The 22,347-nt window shown below is 40.3% G+C and overlaps 1 protein-coding gene across 2 annotated transcripts in view; it reads right to left on the reverse strand.

Annotated features, from left to right (window-relative positions):
- Nucleotides 1–3,037: 3,037 nt before the first annotated feature.
- aak1b (AP2 associated kinase 1b) overlaps nt 3,038–22,347 on the reverse strand; it is a 32,028-nt gene continuing 12,718 nt past the window's right edge. The window contains exons 6-19 of one of the 2 annotated variants that reach the window (XM_078287024.1): nt 20,979–21,060; nt 20,109–20,241; nt 19,838–19,941; nt 19,302–19,390; nt 18,814–18,974; nt 17,614–17,744; nt 16,318–16,469; nt 15,912–16,126; nt 15,719–15,808; nt 13,571–13,666; nt 12,447–12,554; nt 11,670–11,840; nt 11,189–11,302; nt 3,038–4,963 (exon numbers count right to left, since the gene is read on the reverse strand). In XM_078287024.1, the coding sequence (XP_078143150.1) occupies nt 4,221–4,963; nt 11,189–11,302; nt 11,670–11,840; nt 12,447–12,554; nt 13,571–13,666; nt 15,719–15,808; nt 15,912–16,126; nt 16,318–16,469; nt 17,614–17,744; nt 18,814–18,974; nt 19,302–19,390; nt 19,838–19,941; nt 20,109–20,241; nt 20,979–21,060 (2,389 nt within the window). In that variant the 3' untranslated portion in view covers nt 3,038–4,220. Of the gene's footprint in view, nt 4,964–10,676; nt 10,784–11,188; nt 11,303–11,669; nt 11,841–12,446; nt 12,555–13,570; nt 13,667–15,718; nt 15,809–15,911; nt 16,127–16,317; nt 16,470–17,613; nt 17,745–18,813; nt 18,975–19,301; nt 19,391–19,837; nt 19,942–20,108; nt 20,242–20,978; nt 21,061–22,347 lie in introns of those variants that run through there. The other variant, XM_078287027.1, reaches the window with a different exon arrangement.

Consider the following 22,347-nt stretch of genomic DNA (forward strand, 5'->3'; position numbering starts at 1 on the left):
TGAATGAGACATGTAATAAAAAGAACTGTACAGGGGGAAACTATTGAAATAACAGATAGTCAGAATGGCTCTTCGCAGGGTAACATGTTCAGAGACCAGCAGAACGACTTTGCTCTGCATGAAGATTTATAGATAGATAGAGATAGAGATAGGCCTATAATAAATGTTTAGGTTTTCCAGGTCATTTGCCCACTCTGGCTATAAAAGATGAAGGGCTTTATAAACAAACTTGACCGGACTTGAAAAGAGGGCTTTTATCAAATAGCAGGCAGCTTAGTTGACTTAGTTGGCAGATTAGTTGACTATAGTTATCTATAATGAATGTAATTTACTGTTGCATATTAAGTGCTGAAATTCTTTCATTGGATGCCAGAGAGTGATTGGTGCAATAGCTTGCACCCACATTTCACCACTGCAGCCCTGGGGAGCATGAGGCCGACTTTGTGAATAGAAAATCTTTTCACCGCCTCAGCGTGACACAAAACTGTATCAGTGTTTGGGATTATCCAACAAGCCCCGAAGCAGCCACAAAGCAGAGACAATACATCTGGGTGCAATCTTATTGCACCCAGATCTACCAGCCTAAATTATAAAATATCTTTTCCACACTGAGTTTCTGCTCTTTTTTACATTTGTAAATGCTCTCGCAGACAGATGCAGACGGACTTACAATCCTGTGGGCAGTGAGCTCATGGAGGCGTGTCTGTGAAAACTGCCAGAAGCAGAGGCAGTGGGATTAGAAGCAGACAACTGCAGCAATAAAAGCAAAGGCCAACTATGATGCCATGGAGATCTGGAGGAGGTGTTTACACAGCTTCACACTTTGCTGAGTCCACCAGCGAGAAGCGCAAGGACTCCGTTTCAGGCAACCTAATTGTTGAGGATAACAAAATGTTTAATTATGCCCCCACCCCCAGCACCACACACACACACACACACACACTTTATAGTCTGAATAACCTGCGAGCAAAAGATGATGTGAAACTTTATTGCTTTAAAACCACTGGTTCTCAGCCACAGAAAGGGATTATATAGCATTGTAGGCCAGGAAAAGCAATAGGGGTGGGATGGGGTAAAATTAGCCAGTTTTTGTGCTACTACAGCAAAATAAATGTCTTTTTATTTAAAATAATATTTGCTATGTGTACTTCAGGTGTTTGGACAAGTAGAGCTAAATTGAGCATAAGAATGGGGCAAGTTGAGCTCTATTGGGTAAAATGTTACACGACTTAAAACCTTAATTTTTGTCCTTTTAGTCCATTTGTCCCTCTATCACATTCTAAAAACAACATTTTTTTCTTCAACATAACATTAGAATAATTTATCTTATTTTGAAAAGGATAACAATGCACAACTTGGCTCAACAAAACTGTCAACACATTTGTGCGGTGTGTGTGTGTGTGTCTGTCATCACCTGGTTCTCCTTTGTTCATTTTCTCAGTATCATTCTGTCCATCTTCTGTTCTCTTACCACTGATCAAATTGACTTTTCTTCTGACTTCCTTGGCTGTTGTTTTAGATCCTCCAACCAAGCGGCCAACCACAGGTGAATTTTGAAGCCAATAAGGAAGTGGCAGCAGGCGGCAACCCAACTTAACTCAAAATATAAAGTCAATACATTTTTTTGACAAGAGGTTATGGTCTCAGTAGCTAATTTGACTTCTTCTAATGTGTGTCCTTATGGCGATTTTCAAAATAATTGTGTCATTAACAGGATATAAAACAGGGTTGTTTTCCTGGTGATTGACAGGTGGCAGATTACGGGCCAATAGCAGGCGGAGCTGCGGCTCTGCGGACAACCCCCAGCGCGTTGGCTGCACTGCCTCCAAAAAATGTCAACATGGCGGCGATCGTAAACCCAAATCTTTTGGCTTCAAGACGGCCCTTCAGAAACTCACTACGCTTTTACAGTCTGCCTCCAACCCCTGTTTGTTTTCCATTTGCAGTCTTGTGGCATGATGTTATCTGCTATATAATGTTAGAAAATATCACTTCAGCACATACATCTGTTGTAGATGTAATTAGATCGGGGTAAGCTGACCCATTGGCTCAACTTGCCCCAGGGCTAATGGCACATTTTACCCCACAACCAATGGCAACCAATGGCATCAAGTGTTGGTTTTCATTTGAAGCCATTATTTTTTTTTAACCGAGCACCTAATAGTTCATGACCGTATGCTGTACCTTACACAGCCTTAAACAAATCAATAATAAACCCTCAAACTTATCTACTTCCATTTAGATACAAGAATCATGAAAAAGCAAGAAAAGAAAGTGGGACCAAGAGACCATTTGCAAAACTGATGAAAGTGATGCAATTTACAGTTCACAACTTATCCAGAGCAAGTTACAGTGTGTGAGCAGGTATGGGTCAGTGTCAGTGTCTTGCTCAACAGCAAGACACACGGCTGTTGATGGACACACACTGCATGTAGAGGAGGTGGTTTCTCTAACCACTAAGCCAGCCTGCTGTCCCTATCAGAATACAAATATATGTTTGACAGTATTATTTCAATCTCCACACAGAGAATGACTGACATGTGTTGGACTGTACTGTACTCTGTAAACAAACTTAGCAGATACATCATTAAACCTGGACCAACCACAGCACACTTCCTAATTCTGGTCCATAAGTCAATATTGAAAATGTCTTAATTCTGAAAATGTAGGCTATTGTACAATTCTGCACCTTCTGACTTTTTCAAACAATTCACAAATGTTATTTTTATGGTTTTGGAAAACTCACTACTTCATTTGTAAACATTCACAGATCTCTCAACCATAGAAGAAGTACGTTTGATGTCCTCATTACAAGACAAAACTTAGAGCTTCTCCAATGACATTGGTTCATAAATGCTAAGACTACAATGAAATAAAGACACAACACACACAAACACCCTGTGGACCCACAAAGTAAGTCTAATTCACTGTCAGTGGAACAAGAAGTGTGAAGTGAAGGGATTTCGTGCCTCTGTCCACTCAGCTACTCAACAACATTTGTGTTCCTTCAACTGGATGTTGAATTCTAAATGAGGTTCAAGTGCAACTTGTCTAACGGTTGAGTTGACCAATCAACTTCTAAACATTACAAGAGCACTTATTATGTTAAAGAAATTGAATAGTAGGGAGCGAAGTAGAGCGTATGTACAGTGCATATTTTTATTGTTTGCAAAACTCAAATTGACCTTAAGCTGGTAGACATGGGTGATTTTGAAACCACATCAGACATGATATGTGACACTCCATCAAAGTTATCAAGATCAAGGTTGGACTCACAACATTAACAGGCTATATCGTTAAAAAACAAGACATCTTTCAGAACAACTAAAATATTTTTATAATACTGATACAGTTTATGAGAAAATGGCAGCAGCCTCCTCTTAATTGAAGTAAAGCAGGTCACTTGGGCTTAAAATCATGTGAGCCCTTCCTAACATTAGACTGGTTATTGTACAGGTCCTAGTGACCAACCATTCAGGGATTTGGGGTAATTTGCCTGTGGTTACTGGTTGCTTTTGTTGCGTCCTTTATGAAAATATAAAAAAAAATTGCAGTGCTTTATCTCTGTAAATATGAGGATTAGTGGCAACTGTATAAAGATGCAAATCCTTTTTCTAAGATTGTTTGTTGTAGTAAATTTACAATATCATGAAAAGTTCAGTCCTAGTCTTTCCTTAAAAAAGTGTGAAGTTTTCTCCTGTAATTGTTTGAGAAGTGGTTGAAATTACACACCATTACATTCATTGTAAGTAGTGGCGAGTTTTGCGGAATAAAAAAATGTTGCGATTGTAAATTTCTGCAGGGACAGTATTGATAATGAATAATGACTGGAGGCTGGTGACCATTTGTGAAATACTGAAAAACAAACAACAACACTTTTTGGATATTCTGAATTGAGTCTTGTCCATCAGTCAGATTCTAAAAATCCAGGACCGGTCCTTCAAGTCCATATTTAGGTCCAGTATCATACTGTGGCTGCTTGTAAAGTGCTGCAACGGTGCTCTATTGTGCTCAGTCTGGAAGCAAATCAGATGGCTGAGGTAGAACAAAATTATCGTTAAACAACAAGTACATTATAAGTACAAGGAAGTCAATTTTAAGGAGTAAATCCACATTATCATTTTAGATAACCGTAACAATGAGACTGAACTGTAGGTTTGGTGTCAGCTCCCTCTTTAGTTTCAGGCACAAGAAGCTCAGACTTGGCATTTGTTGGGAGATCAAGGTTTCCCCTGAGAGCATCTTGGTTGAAAAGGCGCCGCAGTAAACGGGTCCTCCAGAGCCCGTCCCCCTATGGTCCAGGAGTGTAGAGGCCCGACTGCTACCGAACCTACTGCGGCCTGCTGGCCAATCCTGGAGACGACACGGTGCACCGCCACCGGCTGCTGGAGCAGAGGCGTTTCCGCATACTCCAAGTACTTAGGAAGGGCCTGATTAGTACGAGACTGAGCGGCAGCAAGAGGTGGTATGGGGACCAGGTGGCATTGTTTGTTGGGTTGGATCGGGCATGCAGGCTGTGAGTTAGACTTCGACAAGTGGATGTCAGCAGGAACAGCTTTGGCAGATTCCTGTCTCCTCCCAAAGGGCGCCTGGAGGAAGACATCAGATGGCTCATTGGGTTTATGGGACACAGAGAAGGGGGGGCCGGTGAATGCCTTCTTCTTGCTTTCTTTTCCTGCCATCTTAAAAGGGGCCAGCTGGAAGACATCAGACATGACTGGGCTGTTTGGGGGCTGGTATTCGGTTACTTGCTCGGCAGGTATGAAACGCGGGCCGGTCGGATTAGTTGGTATTGTGCGGGAGTTGCTCTCTTCTGATGGTAACGTGTGCTCAGCATTGTTTTGGGCACACAGAGCTTCGGTCCCTTCCTGAATCCTCTGCCCTTGCTTCTCCTCAACAAACTGCACAGAGGCCGCAGTCCCAGCGGCTCGCAGCAGACGACTGTCGGGCTCCCTCTGCAGGTCTGTAGGGAGGAGACAAGAGAACTGTCAGATATAAAGTTTAACACTGAAAAAAAAAGCCTTGTTACAAACACTCTGGGGTGCTCAAGAGCTTTGCTGACCTTTTATATAAAACTGTAGCCAAAATGAAGTTTCCTTTTAGTCATTTGCATATTCTATAGAGCTATCTATTGCAATCAACAATATTATAGAGAACTTGATTGAGAATACTTTCTCTCTTTTGGTAAGCAGTGTGCGGGTCTTCTCTACCCTTACTGCAAATATTACAGAGAGAAATGTTTATTTAGGCATAATCTTTTTCATGTGGATCAAAACCCGCTGACAAAAATAGGCCAAAGGAAAACCATATCAGGTTTTAGCGAGTAAAGTGATTCACTCCAGTGTAAATACTGTCATCAGTATCATCACTGTCACTTTGGACAAAACATCACATATAATATCAGTTTTCAAGATTTACAGAATAATGGTAATGGTGCAACATACAGGACAGCATATATTTGAAGAACATGTCTAAGGGGATGTGATGTTTATCAGTGGGCTGAAGTGGGAGGTGGAGGGGGACGATGTTACCATCATCACAAATGAGCATAATTCACTCAGGAGCAGGAGTGTTTCTGACTCCTCTCTACTCCATTTGTCTCAGAAAGTGAGAAATGATGAACTTTTAGAAGGCGTAGCCATAGTCATGTAAAACCACAGGGATGAAATAAAAAATGGATCTAGCATGCAATGGGACATGGTGCTGATCTTTCGTCTTACCTGTGTAGATTTAGCCTGCTATTCAAGTAGAATAAGATTTTGATTAGTGCGTTACACATAATAATGAAATATACACCAATAGCAACTCTCCTCTATATTATACTATATGAAAGAAGGAATTCAAAATACAGAGCAAAGTAATCATTTACCAGATACTTCTTGCCCTCACTTTCTCACACAAAGTATTTTAGATCTTTGCATGCAAGTCTAATGATGAATAACTAAATAGATAATGTATTAAAATATATTTAAAGATTCAAATACATCTAGAGCAAAGTATGGGGCAAAATGTGGAATATACTGTGGATATGAAAGGTGAATCAATCCAGTGAAAAAGTACTGCTATTTGGCCATTCTGTGACGTATATCTTTTTCCTTTTACTGTAAATATGAACAGATTGTACATGTACAATTCATTTCAACCATGGGAGCCATACCAACATCATTGTGTGCAAGTATTTTGTACTTTTGTTGGGCTAAATTAACCAGTGCTTTGAAGAACAACAACAAAATATAAACTTATGACAATCAACACTCAACACGTTGACATTCACATTTGTATTTTATTTGCCATCCCTTTATAATTCTTTTAGTTATCTCACAAAAATAGAAGGAGCACACAATATCACAGCTCTGACGCAGGTTTGGGCCATAAAGACAGAGGCTTTTCAAAACACTCAAAAGTATCAGGTAATCAACAGCTTTCACTTTTGGCAAAACAACAGAGAACATGAGGGGCTTCTGTTACACATCAAGGACTAATCTCACTACCTGCTTGGCATGACCTTTACTGATTACAACAGCACATTGGTGGCTACAGGGATAAGCTTAGGAATTGCATAGGTTCAAACAGTAACTGCAAATGACTGAGCTGTAAGGATCAGAGGGGAGATAATGAGAACATAAGCCTTTAGTTGCACATACAGTACCTACACAAGCCTGAGAGACAGTTGCTTTGAAAAATAGCCACCTCTTCAATGTTTTCGCAAATTTAATTGTACTACAAAAGGATGTTGTTTAATTTAATTTCACGTTTTTGCAGATTTCTACTCAAAATACTAAATTTTTGGACTGGAAAAGACAATCTAGATTTTTGTGAATGAATATAACTGAAATAGCACAGAAACCATTTTTGAAAACGTTTAAACCCATTTGATTCAACAAGATAGTTGCCACATTGTTCTACATCACATCTTTAGACAAAATTAAATGTACCGTAATGGACCATCATTCTCATTGAAAATGGGCATGTGTTACCAACCAACGTGCTTTAAATGCTTTTGGCTCTATTCTCAGTAAGATTCAGAGCAGGAGGGTGAGGATTTATGTTTTATTTGAACCCAAAGGAGGACTTTCATCACTCAAAAGGTAATTTTACTCCATACTATGTGTGAGAGTGCCATAAAGCAAAGGCTAACCAGTACCTGAAATCCCATTAAGATGTACTGAGTAGACTTAATGTACACTTTGTTGTTTGTAAGACACAATACGACTAATTTTAGAGAAAGCGTTCAAAATCCTTCTTAGAGTTTAAAACAACAATATGATAAAACAATAATAACACTAATTTTTAGCTTGGGAGAGAAGGCAGAATATTTTGTTTAAGACCAAGCTGTATAATAATCTGTAATTTTGTAATGAAATGAAATGTATGACCACTGCAACTGTAACTTTGGTGTCTTGTAAACCCATGAGGGTTGGGCACTTTGTGTGCATGACACGAAAATAAAAGAAAATCAAATCAAATCCCTGTGGAAATTCATCCCAGAGAGTGAATAAAGAGGATCTGTTATTTTAATGTATTCATTCACAAAACAAGTTTTGAATTACTTTTCCACTTTCAGAATGGAGATATTTTAAGTAGATCTAACAAAAACATCTACGCATTTTGAAATAATTTTATAGCATGACAAAATGGGCAAAAAAATAAACGGGGGTGGGGGTAAACTTCCCAAAGCGATGGCGGATGGGAAGCAAAATGACTTTGTGGTTTGATCCTAAAGAAACATCTACATTGCTGATCACTTGCATTCTTGCTTCTCATAATTTACAAGATGAAGCCGATTACTCATTTTATAAATGCAGAACAACTTCGACCACGGCCCTAAACTCACATGGGATCTACACCTGCTTCCCTGGCCTGTAATGAGGACAGCTACCATTATTAATGACTCAACCCTCTGTCTGATAAGCAACCAGTTCTACAGCGGCAATATTGCATCTTAATTACAAGACTGGCTGAGTAAGCCATTTTCACACCTCACAGAGCCCCTCACAAATGACTGTAAATCAGACAATTTATTTCCCAAGTGATTCCACTGTTGAACAGTTAAGTGTAATATGGAGTGCAGACTTCCAAAGGACAGCAAGACTGGGGCACAGTAAGCCAATACGGTTCAAACTCTCAGAGAGAGCGATGTAACTCTTACTACCTGAGAGAGAATTTAGGGGGCCTGTGCTTTCAAAAAGAGATTTTAATGACAACATTACCGTTGCCATATCTGCAGCAAGGTCAAAGAACAACACAAGTAGGCTACTGTAAAACACACCCAACAACTCTGGCAATGACTCCACACACACATACATACTTATCATAACACTGTATACCAACACACATTAACATAACATTCAACAACACTGCCATGCTTTTTGATATGGATTTTGTGATCACTAAAACTGGTAAAGCAAAACATAGCTTTACAAAGCACAACTTCAGCAAAATTCTAGTTTTGCCACTGTAGAGCAATGACTATGAAATGAAACAGGACTGAGCTCCAGCAGGTGAGCTCCCATTGCGCAGTAAACTGTCAGATGTTTTGATTAAAAATATAACCCTTCATCAGTCTACGTAAACAAACAAAACATAGGCTCACTTTCTTTTCACACGGTAAGAAGAGATGGAATAAGAGATGGAGTTCAGCCTAATCTTCCAAGTTAAACAAAGACTAGGATTGTCAACTATACGTTTTACTGTATTGACAATTATTGAGTAGATATAAGGAAGAAAAAAACCTCCTCAACACACAATTCCACAAAGAGGAATGAAATATATAGTATTCTTCAATATTCTTCGGTGATTATGGTGTTAAGAATCATATATGGGATTTTTTTTTATTATTATAGACTAATATTTATTTCATACATTCATTCTCTAACACTCTATTCATATTAACATTTATTAACAGGAAACTAAGAATATATATATGTATATATATTCTCAATATGTTTTCCACAAGTAAAGTAATATGTTTTCCACAAGTAAAGCTTTATGACAATGACTTAATATATACACAGGAAGAAGAACCAATCATATGGTCACTGGATTAGAGCCTGCAGGGATTGCAGATATATATTTACATAAGCTAGGAGTAAACAAATGACAGGAATGTAGGATTGCACAATGTGGAATGAATATTAGAGTAGATGCAGTCATAAAAAAGGGGTAAAATAATTTCTGAAATTATGTTATACTGGACTCATGTAGAATGCATGTACTCTACTTTGTTAGTGCCACAGAAAACTGACCTGAATGGTCATGAATGGTCTCTCTCTCTCTCTCTCTCTATACAGTATATATAACAGCTAATTCTAACGCCTTCCTATTAGACTGTTGCTTATTCATAGTATTTTCATGATGTCACATGCATTTCCTACTGATATGGTGCATTGCTATAAACGCTGCTAAATTACCTTCGTTTGTCATTTAATACCAAAACAACCTATTGCTTGCTTAACAAAATGATTGTATGGTGACATAATTAAATACAATATAAGCTCTAAAGTGTGGCAGCAAAAACAGAATGAGTACATGTTTTAAAGATACTATAGGTAAGAATGTTTAGTTGGTATTTTGTATGAATCCAGCAAAACTTTTCTTCTTAAATGCTTGGGAGTAATTCACGAGATGCTATGAGAGAGTTTGGCAGAAACACTGCAAGAACTCAGCAAGTCTGCAATCAGCGTCTCAGATTATTTTATGGCACTTCACCCTTCCAACCAATCAGGGATACTTCCAGGAGGGACAGTGTCCCACTCTTCCTGTCAATCACACTAACTTACACTTAGTATGGCTGTAGGACTGCAGAGGGATGGGTAAGAGGGAGCAGGGAATGTAGAGAGGCAGGAGGTGTGGTTTTGGCTGTTTTCCAAATCTAAAACTCAATTTGATGTCATTTTTCAATCTAATCTATAGCAGCTTTAAATTGTTCAGGATATTCCATCCATCTTATTAGTCAGCCAATAGCAATATACAGTCAGACACATAAAACAGCCCTGACAGAGACAACATTTATGCCACTGTGCAAATCAGGCCATGTGAAAAATTGTTATATTTTTTTCAAGCAAGTTTCCCCTCTAGAAGAAATAAATTGACCTAATTTGCTATAGCTGGAGACAAATGGTCATTTACTTTTTCCATGGTTGTACCTTACAATGTGCAAATAACTCCAGGGAGAAACAAACTCAAAAAAGGCAAACGACGACAAATTTACTTGTGCACAATAATAACTACACCACTTCTAACTATGCCTATAGTACATTACAACAATGATGTTCTTCTATTGTTTTGCTATTAGACATAATGCAATATTGTGGAAACAAACTGGATAGCAATATTATGTCCTGATTCACAGAAAGATGTAATGGTTAGTTTTTATAAAGGATGATGTTAGTGCACGGGCCACTCTTTAACCATGAGACAATACATTATGTATAGAGACGATAAAATGTGAGTTGGTGAGAGGGTGAGACAGATGGGAGATGAAGAGAAGCCAGACACAATGCAATCAATACTGCGGAAAGGGCAGGAATGAAGAAGCACTGAAAGGAGAGTGGCGTTTCTACTGTAGGAGCTGGAATGATGATGATAGCCAGGGGGTGCAAGGAGCTAGCTATGAGAACAGTGTTGATTGCTGTTATGCTATGCCAGTCTATAATCCAGTGTTACAGCTTCTATAGGGCCGTCTACAAGTCGATGAGCTGGTCCACCAGCAGCAGGGAGCGGGCCAAGCTGGGCAGGCTGGATTCAGAGCCGCCACTGTTACTGCGCGAGTGGCCTCCTGAAACTGGCCGGAGAGACAAGGGAAGGCAGGGGACAGGACAAATATAGGCAGAGGGGAAAAAAGCAAAGGAGCAGGAGTCACAACAAGCAAACAAAGCAGTCAAGGAAGGGGGTGAGAGGTCGAGAAGAAAAGAGAGAGGGAGAGAGAGAGAGAGAGAAGGCAAAATTTACCTATTTACCTCTAATGGTCTTGAAACACCCTTAACTGAGCCTCAGTGGATGCAAGAATAGTGTATATGCACCTGATCCTGTCATTAATCCTTATTAACTATACTTTCAATGAGATTAAATAATTAGAATGTAGGAATAAAATAAACTAGCGTGGCACTGATTGGAACCCAACAAACAGCCTATCCCTGGTTGTGGTTTATCAATCCTACAGACCCACCTGTGCTTCCTTGAGGCTTACCTTGGGATGCAGAGTTTTTTCGGCCGGTGACAGGGATAGGATCGAACTCATCCTCTGTGCCTGCCTCTGCACTGACTTGGTGCGGCTCAAAGTCTGAGATCAGGAGGGAGGAGTCTGCAGAGGATTGATACAGAGAGGGGAAAAAAGAACAGAGATGACAACAACGGGGTGAGGATTAATATATTAGCATGAAAGCCCAATTGTACCAGAAAAGATAGATAGATAGGATAGATGATGGATAGAAGGGGTGAAAAGATAAGAAGTAGAAGTAGTGTGACAAGAATATTGTGGTCAGTCAAAAGAGCGAGCAACTAGTCATTAATTTTATTACTCCAACCTTAGAGTAGATGGTTCTTCCTCACAGGTGGAAACAAAACTGAGCCTGAGTCGCTGGATGAGGCAGTCTCTGTCCAGACCACCAACCATTTTGCTCCATTACAATAAGCCATACTCATAAGTCCTTTAGATTCTTAAGACTTGCCTGCTTTAGGCTGTGTGGAGTCTCCAGACAACAGACTGAAATCATCCAAAGCAGAGGCAGCAGAGGTGGGACCAGAAGAGATGGAGGAGGTGGCACTGCTCCCTGCAGGAGGAGCGGACGGGCCAGAGATCAGAGAGCAGCCCAGAAGAGAGTCCTCCGCAGTAAGAGGATCTGGGACGGGACGGGAGGAGAGAGGAAATGTCAGCTCAAGGTGAAAGCACAAAGTGGAAAAAGATATAGATAAATGGATCGACGACTCTACCGATTTTCTTTTTTTACTGGTTACAAATATTTCAAGATTTTATTAACTCTTAGAAGCTAAAAGTCAAAGTTTCAAGGACGCTACCCACAATGGTTAGTGCTTTGTCGGTAAAAAAGGATAAACAAGCTTTCTCTTGGATTCTAAATGTAAATATATCAAAAAGGTGCTGGGATGGGTTTCCTGCAAGGTTTTGTAGCACTAAAAATTTAGTAGTTCTTCAAGACATTCATTCATTTCATGAGTGTTTCCTGAAACCCACGACGCCCAATATTATGTTATAAGAGGATTTGGCAACATTTTCACCTTTGTGTGTCCAATATTTCTCATGTTTAGCACATTGTCTATTAGTTTTGAATCATCTCAAAGGCACTGTAGCAGTGAAATGGCTACAAATGTTTATATTGCACATAGGAAATTTGATTAAAGGGCTCAAACAGATTTTGAAACACGCACATGCCTACTTGCATAGAGGCACACACACACACGCACACACACACACACACACACAAACAAACCTTTTGCAGACTCCTCCACAGAGCCACCAAAGGGATCAGCCAAAGACAAAAGGTCAGGGAGCAAGAGTGAAGACGTGTCTGGAGATTTGAGTCCTTCAATCAGCTTCTCTAATGGCCAGTGAAGAAAAATTGAGAAGAAAAGACATACTTGAGCAAAGCACACTGACGATGACAGCAATGAAAAATCATAACAAAAGAAAGTGAAGGAGAGTGAGAGCGGCAATTTCCTGCTGGTGCACCATATATGGCCCAAAGGAAAAAGTAGGAAAAGGTGGATAGTATAGCTACAGACAGATAAAGACAGGACAAAGGACTGGGTTAAAAAGATAATCTTCACATCAGTCAAGTTAAAAACGTAGCAGTGTGTAGGTCAAATGGTGGTGAAAAGCTGCTGTCTTAGTGAACCATTTGTTCATTCGACCCAGAAATGACACATGAAGGACTAACCAACCCCACTGAGGTGAGTCGTGTTTATTAATTTCATTAATTTGTAAAAGATGTGATTATTAGCAGTTTTCTCAATTATTGTGAGGCCCACATTAGAGGAATTTGGGCTACAAGAAACCAGTCTGACTTCAGGCACAAATTATTAGAAAATTAGAATTAAGAAAAAGTAATGGTTTGCAGGCATATACTTTCATGTATCCAAAATTGTATTATATTTCAGATGATTAAGTGCTAAGCTAAGTTGGAAAAGCATCAGCATAACTGAAGTCTTGCTATATACACACATATATATATATATATATATATATATATGTTTTGGAATGTTAGCAGAAGAGGAAGAAAAAGGCTTTCAGAGATATTTTTGGAAAACAAAATAATTATCTTTTACCATTTGTTGACTCTCAAAAAATATGAGAAAAGTGCAGCATTTTTTTTTAGGATTTAATGGATGTACTCCTTATCAGAAACCTTCAATATTGGAAAATCAGTGGTCATAAATACCACTTAGGAAGAATACCGCATGATCACAACTACAGATCATTCAGTTCATATCTCATATTCAAACTTATTGCTTGCAAAGACAGTGCTTATTTTACAACAACAAACAAAAGGAATATAGCAAGGCCTTTTTGTGAGAGCTACATGGAGTGCTTTCCACCACAGACAGGGATCCTTACCTGGTGTATCTGAGAGATCTAGGGCACAGAAAGGATCTGGGACAGTCAGCAGTGCGGCTCCCGAATCCACATCAAGAATGGCTAATGGTCTTTCAACTAGGAAACAATGACATTGCAAAACAGTGGGAGGAAGCAAAGAGAGAGGGAAGAGAGAAGGAACAGGGAAGGTATCTTCAAAAACCCTCATTCAAGTTCCTCAAGGCTTCTCTGCCCTCTAGTGAAGCCTAAAAGGTATTTAAATGTCACGGTCAGCATGAAGCAGGACGATGGCTTTTGCTCCACTCGTCTCCGACTGTAAATGGCAGGTTCAGTGCAAATCACTACTAACATAATGATTTCAAGTGATAATCTTGGCCCTGCATTTTGATGATAGTACACCCCATACATGTTAAATTGTTATGTGCATAATAATATGCCTGTGGTTATTGGCTAACAAAATTTCAATAACAATGTTGGGCGACCACTTGTGCATTATTGATTGGGGAACTTTCATACTGGAGATGAAGAAAAAAAATGGGACCATGGGACCAAATGTACCAAGTCTCAAGGTAAGAATAATGTGCTTCATGTTGTTTTTCAAATACATGAAATTTAGTTAATAAGATACAATCTGAATAAATTTGAAGAATAAATGCTTGCACATAAAACAGTCACCAGGCCCGATTAGCAGACCAATCCATGCCTGATTTGATGTATTTAAGTTGTTTAGGCCAATTACAACAATTAAGACCAATTCCAGTTACTGGAGTGAGAGCAGAGATGTTGTTGAGGTTAACAAATGAGCATCTCCCATCATAGATGTTTTGTGGCATTAGGCCCAGGACACTTCCAGGAGACTCAACAGTAATTCCCTGCATCCAGGAACCTCCTCTCTCTATTCCCACACATCATACCAATGCACTTTTACACTGATCCTGCATTTACACCTTGGCTTACATATAAAGAAATTAATATCAAAAATTGGCAATGAGATGCTGACTGTCGGGAAATAAATTAGTAAAACCGCACATTGCTCTCTACTTGCTGTGACTCTATATTTATCTTACACGTTTCAGCTACAATTACCCCATTAGAGTGTGTTACATATAAAGAAAGAAACTAGTCAGCGTGTCAGTATGACTCGGCACAGTTGACCCTTCAGGCTTGAAACACCACACTCACACTCAGCAGTTCAGAAACCGCATCGAACCAACATTTAGAGGCTAAAGAGACTTGAAATAGCCTGCTCAGAAACTGCACTGCATCGGCAAACAACAGGTTTGATCATGTAAAAATAGCTGTGGATGATGTATGACTAACCAATTCTTCTACTATAGTTAGGCCATGAAATGGGTTTCCACACTTTGAACCACAACTGGTGTCCTTTCTTTTCAGCCAGAGCCAGTGGCTGCTCTTTTCAGCTGCTTGTGAAGCTGCCTGTTTGGCCTGGCAGAAGTGTTGAACAACAAACTCTAAAAGAACAGACTAAATAAACTGGTAGTGGACAGGGCTACACACACCCACAGCACCCAAACTCCACAGGTCACACTCTGGCTTTCAAGCCCTGCTGTTCAGCCTTGGCTGCTAATTCAGTGTATCTAAGCTTCTTCCTTTCATATGCTTCATCTTCCATGTCTTCCCATGGTACGTTGAGCTCTATAAAGTTACAGCCTGCTGAATGTTGAACTACAACACCAGGTCAGTTCTTACCCTGACTATCTCTGCTCAGACTTGAGATTTCAAACTCAGTGTGAGCTACCTTGCCAAAGTCTATAGAAACATTTAGTATTTTGGATCAATTTTCACTCCAAACATCTGCTTTGTTTTAACAGTCATTGTCACTGAATGCAGACCTTTTAATGTCAACAAGCTGCCTAACAGGTGATCATTGTGAAATGATGGATGAGAAGTGATTTACACCAGATCAGGCAGCAGACATTTATGCACATGGCCCATTAAGCAGAAGTTGAAATATGCAGAGCCGCCAACAAAGCTGCACTTGTGCTAATGTCAATGTCAGTTGATGAAAATTATGAACTGGGGAAAGAACAGCACTTTGTCAAGAAAATCATTTAATAATGTGCTATAATAAAATCAAAGCCTCAACTGACAGCAATGGGGTAATTTTCCAAAATGTCCAAAACAGTCTAACGGTATAGTCTGCCTTACCAGTTTCCTGGAGTGTATTTTCAACAGGTGAGGCCTGCAAGCCGGGTATTAAGTCTTCAGAGGACATTATCTCAGGTTCTGAAGGTATGTCTGATAAAAACAAAGTCCATGTTACTTACTGTCTATTACACGTTAAGATACTACGCACAGTCACACACAGAGATGTGCACACACACACACACATACACCTTACCATTAGGCTTTTTGTCAAAGTCATTGGTTAACAGGTCCGCTGCAGTGAGGTTGGAGAAGTTGTCATCATCAAAAGGGTTCCATGCAGGCTGTGTGGGGGTGTTGGTGGCAGATCCAGAGGCAGGCGCAGCGGGCACAACTGTGCTGCTGTCCTGGCCTGCATCACAAACCCCGGGCTGAACAGACTGGATGTTTGGGTGAGTTGTAATGAGTGATCTAGAGGGAAGGAAAAAAACACATACAATTATATTATAAATGAAAAGAAAAACAGGAAAAGAACTGAACTTGAGTCCCTCTGGATGGATGTCAGAATTTAAGATCTTGTCCAATTTGATAGTGACAGGGTCAGTGACCAAACCAATGTGCATTTGAGGTCATGGTTTTACTCCAGTAAATGTGCCGCTTACTGGTTGAGGGCAGCATCTCCAGTAGCTACTTGTGGTTGTTGTGAGGAGTCGTTCACTGGACCTCCAGTAACAGCAATCTGTGTGGCGTCACCCGGGACGCGCCTTTGGCCCCGCTCTTCAGTAGTCTTTGGGGAAGCAGGTGGAGTCTGACTCTGGTTGAAAGAGGCATGGAGTGACAAGGAAAGCACAGGACAGTAGATCAACAAATTACAAAATCACAGAAAGTCTCACAGCCAAATTCATGCATTTAAATGTTAGCAACAGCAGAGGGGTAACAAGCCATGTTGGTAAGTTTTCATTTATAAACAGTCAAATATTTTGGTGAAAGCAAACACATTCTTAGGGATAAGAAATAGAAACGGAGATGAGGCCAAGCGTTGAATGCTGACGGCATCAGGACGATAACGGATGGATGCATGGATGGATGGATAGGCGGATAGATGGATGGAAGACATAAACGTTACTCAAGACCATGCAAGTTAGTTAAAGATTTCGTCCAAAAGCAAATGAATGGGGAAAATGATTCATTCTGACAACTCGACAATGATGGTGATGTTCAGGCAGTGTTTGAAGTTGGATGGTTAGCAGCAGGCCAGTTACCGTCTTCTCTATCTCAGCTGCTTTTTGGCTGATCTCAGTGGAGCTGGACTGCACCTGGGCAGGTGATGGCTGGGTTATCTGCGGCTGGAGAACAGGTTGCTGCTGAGATGCAGATGGCTGACCAGAGGCTGGTTTGGTGGGAGAAGGCTGAGCTGCGGGCTGCTGAGCCTGGCCAGCTTGTTTACGTCGAGCTGGGCGTTGGGGTGGGGCTGGGCTAGATGGAGGCTGGGCTGCTTGCTGCGGGATGGGACTGGCCAAAGAAGGAGATGTGATCTGTTGCTGAACTGTGGGCTGTGCTTGGGCTTGTGGTTGGGTGTCAGTCTTGGTCACGGACGACGCTCCTCCCCCTGCTGTTGTGATCTCTGCTCCTGTAGCTGCTATTGGCTGCACTGGCTATCACACAAAGATGGATGACACAATCTGTTGTCACCAAACCCTTACATCTGGAAACCAGGTTCATCTGATAAGAATAATCCTCTGAGTGCTTCAGGACACAAAAGCAACTGAACATGTGACGGTAGCCATTTGTATGTCAGTCCCCACCCACACATGCACAGCCTAATATGCATTACAGGTTTACTGAAGATTTGCCTTCTGCATTCATTTGTTTTCCTTTTCAGATAAAAGACAACACAGATTTGTTTGTATTAATTTACCCTAACTTTCAGTTATTTAGTGTAGCATGACTTTATGTACCTGCTTCTGCTGAGCCACAGCCTGACTGGAGCTGTTCTGTGACTGGCTGATAGCTGCCTGCGGCAGAGCTGAAGTCTGTGCCTTCTGCGACTGGAGAGCTGCAGCTGGCTGAGAGAGGTCTAGGCTGACTCCTGTGGGAGGTGAACAAGAACAGACTACTTGTTACTCAAGAGCATGAAAATATTTTGCATTCCATTTAGCATTGTGCAGAATAATGTAAATATCAAACAACACAAATATCTCTGTGGGGACATTTGAGATTATGCTTAGCGTAAACAAAATGTATAAAACAGGATTTTATAATCGCTGATAAAAAAATCAATGAGATTTGTATCGGGTACAAAAAATGATATCAACTGAATCAGCATTAAGTGACAGAATAGTAGAGCACAAATAGAGAAAAAGATGGCTCTTCTTCGCTGCAGCAGCCTCACTGGCTTTGATTGGCTCAGGAAGTTTAGAAGAAATTACAGAATTATTGGATTATGGAATAGAATGCAAAAACTTTAAAGTCTTACATATTTACTTTAGTCGTGTAAGAAGAGTCAACAGATGGTGCCATTAAAGTTATCATTTGACATAATGAATTATTTAAGGGAAAATTTATTTTTCAAACTTTCACACGAAATCTATATAGAAACTCCACAACACAGCACTACCCGGCCCAATGGCACACAGACAAGGTAACGACACATTCACACCACAACACAAGATCCACCACAGTGCAGTGGAAACTTCCTGATTCTTGCAGCTCTGCAAATCGTCGTTCAAAAGATGGCACACCTCAGTGAGCGAGGCCTTATCCAAGAGCACAGGCGTCTGTTAAACTCAGCACATTTAAATGATTTGGCCTGGTAATGCCATCTATTTTGATGTTCTCTTAAAGCTGAAACATGCAACTTTTTTTCACATGAAAATTTAAATAAATAATTAGGATAGATTATACATTATCGGTCTGTATCTGTCTGTGACCCTGTGTCTACACGTCCATAATCCCGGGCCTCAGGCATAAAAAAACAACTTAAGTACCATTGTGCGGTACTTAAGTCAAGGTCTGAATCGGTACAGACTGGAATTGCTGTGACAGATTACTAATATTGTTAAAGAGGGAGAATTTCTCCTACACTTCCTTCAGCAGAGTGGTACTCCTCTGATTACAACTGTGGGGACATGAGGATCAGGACCGAGCACTGCACTCACCTATGGGCTGAGCTGCTCCAGCAGGGATATTAGCCCGCTTGCGAGGGGTGAGGGCAGCAGGCTGGATGGGCAGAATGCCGGCAGTAGGCTGAGCATGGGCTGCTTTCGGCCTCTGTCGAGGGGTGATGGAGGTTTCAGTGGTGGGAATTGGATCTGTCAGTCTGGGAACAAATGAGGACATTCTTGTCAATCATGGCAAACAGTGTTTAAATAATTAGCTCACACATATCAAAATACTGGCTGGATCCAACTTCTTCCACAATTAATAAAACAACAATGACTAGAGAAACTTAAAGAGGAAATTTGTAGGATTTTAAGCAATGATATATGTTTAAAATGTTAGAATTAATTGAGAGGGATCAATTTATGAAGAACCTCTGAAAAGACTGTAATAATACATATACGTGTTTGCCAAACCCACCAGACCCACACCCACTTTGTGTTACTACAGCTTTAAAGGGAATATAATGGAAGCAGGTCATGCTTACCTGGGCTTAGTCTGAGTCTGGCTCTTCTTCGCTGCAGCAGCCTCACTGGCTTTGATTGGCTCAGGAAGTTTAGGAGGAATTGGAGAATTCTGGATTATGGAATAGAATGCAAAAACTTTAAAGTCGTACATATTTACTTTAGTCATGTAAGAAGAGTCAACAGATGGTAGCATTTGATATAATGAATTACTTTAGGGAAAATGTATTTTTCAAACTTTCACACATTTAAACCAGAAATCTATGTAGAAATTCCACAACACAGCACAACCCGCCCCACTGGTACACAGACAAAATTTCACAAGACAAGGTAACAACACATTCAAACCACAAAATTCATCACAGTGCAGTGGAAACTTCCTGATTCTTGCAGCTGGAAGTTTCTACTGATGTTATTAAGGCATCTGTTTATGTAGATCAGGCACAGAACCCAAGGCATGCCCCACCGAATTCAACAGGAGAATCAACCCCAGAGAAAAGGAAGACAGACAGGCCCAAATATGCCACCACAGTTGACCCCAGTGCTGAGAGAGACTGACCTTCACATTCTGAACAGGGCAAGTCCGCTGAGCTAGTTTAAAAGCAAAGTGGGACACCTGGAAGATATCTGGTCTTTTGTCTGGGTCTGGCTCCAGCATGTACCCTGACAAACACCATGCAGGAAGAAGAGAGTGAGACTCAAGAAGTGGAAGTGGAAAAGAGCGACAAAAGTACGACTAGACAATAGTGACACCCAAACCTACAACCGTACTGAGCAAGACTGAAACCGGTGTTACTTAAAACATGAATCAATGCAAAAGGAGGACTAACGGATGAGGCAGTGAAGATCGTAGGAGTAGCGGGAGTTATCTGGAATGGTGAAGCTGCCATCACAGATGGCCACCTGGCTTTCGCCGAAGGGCAGAGTGAAGAAGCACAACTTGTACAGCAAACAGCCCAGTGCCTGGAGAAGACAAACACATGGATGCCCCATCCACCAAACACACACACACGCACGCAAACAAACAAACAAACAAACAAACAAACAAACACACACACACACGCAAACAAACACACACACACACAAAGTAAGTCAACAAAAAAAAAATCACACAAGTAACAGAAAAAAATACACATTTTCCTCTAAAGACCAGCTGGGACAAGGTTTAAAAACGGTTTCTTCACAACCCAGAAGCAATCCTGGAAAATTTGTGGCCATAAAAGAATAGCATTATTAGCACCTAAACCTCCCTTTATTTTGGTTCTACACCGTCTATGGACTTTGTAGAGTTCACTATGGTATGGTACAATGTGGTAGATGAGGCATATGAAAGGAAGAACCTTTGATACACCGAGTTAGCTGAGGCTAAACAGTGAGGCTGTAAAAATAGGGCAAGCCATATCTACTACCAGTTTACCCAGGAAGGTAGGGATTTGTGATCAGGGCTTACATCAGGCCACAAAGGCAGCTTCTAAACAGCCGAAAAGAGAAGCCAATAGTTCTGGCTGGGAAGAAATCACACTAGTTGGGGCACAAAGCATGGAAATCTATTCATGACTAAAACAGTAGTCTTAGACAGCGGAAGTTTTTGATTATATCTCGCAACAACACAAATGCTTGGCACTAACAAACAGAGGCTATAATAAATCTATAAGGATTATCACAGGAAAAGGTGTTGTCAAAGTCTTAACTTCACTCACCCAGATATCTGCTTTAGTAGTGATAACCTTGTTGTTGTAGAGGTTCACCATCTCAGGGGCACGATATGATAAAGTTGTGTACCTGAAAGAAGACAGAAATAAATAATGAAGAAAAGAAACAAGAAAAGTACCTATTTGTGCTATGGTAAAAAAAATTAACATAACAAAACATTCACAGTATTAGCTGCATATTCACCATTCATTGTGACCTGTGTCAGAACTGCTTAATACTATAATTAATAACCACAGCTGGTCAGTAGTAAGTACTCTTGGGTCATGCAGTCCTTGCATGTACAAGTTGTTCCATCAACATAAATGTATATTACAGATTAAGTGTGAACAAAATGTAATTTTGCTCTGATGGATATTAATTCATTCATTTAAAAGGAGAGAATCTGTTACTTCTGCATCATTGCACAGCAGATGCATTATGTTGCGATGCAGGTGTTGTGTGTTGGATTTGAATTAATAAAGCATGTGTAAACTAAACTGGCCTATGAGCCTGGCCAAAATAATAAACAGTTATTTTGTATTTGAATGGAAAAGGCCCTGTCACCACTGGAGGGCCCGGACTGAGGCTGTGCTTCAGCTCACAGAGGGTCAAAAGATTTGAGATCTAGCTTGGGGCCAGACCTAGCCAAGTCTTAAAAGTAATAGGAAAAGTCTTAAAATCATTTTTAAAACAGGCAATCAGTATAAAGAAGCAAAAACTGGAGTACCATAATCCCATAACATGCGTTTAGTCTTTATCAATAACCTGACAGCAGAATTTTGAACAAACTGGAGCTGTGCCACGACTTGTCGACTGAACCAGAAGAATAGGGCAGTGCATTAGTCAAGGCAAGATGATGTTATCCTAATGATGAGGCAGCAGCAGGATTAACAACATATGCACATATTACAACAGAGTAGAAAAAACAATTTTATAAACTATATATCTTTTTCTCGTATTAGCCTGCTAAGTAGTACTTTGATTCACGTGGTACAACACAATTTTGATTCCAACTTTGATTCACTGATACAATGTTATTGTAATTAAAACGTCTCAGAAAGCTAGCAAAAACACAGCAAACAAAGTTACATGAAGTTGGTACATGGATTTGTCAATGCTTCCCCCAACACACAAAGCACCTACAACATTCAAATGCAACACAGCAATGCAGCAGTGATGGAATTTTTCATTTGAAATTGAAGGATGTCTGCTGGGCTTGATCAACATAGATGAGGCATGCAAGGTACAAATGTTTCACTAAATGGTGATTTTAGCAGTAACAAATGTGATTTTGCAGCAAGCAGAACTTCTTTTGCACAAAAGATTTTCAGCAGTGCTGTGCTGACCAAATAAAAATGAGGTGAGAAACTGGGACAA

The sequence above is a fragment of the Centroberyx gerrardi genome, chromosome 2, assembly GCF_048128805.1.
Source record: "Centroberyx gerrardi isolate f3 chromosome 2, fCenGer3.hap1.cur.20231027, whole genome shotgun sequence".
Lineage (NCBI taxonomy): Eukaryota > Metazoa > Chordata > Actinopteri > Beryciformes > Berycidae > Centroberyx > Centroberyx gerrardi.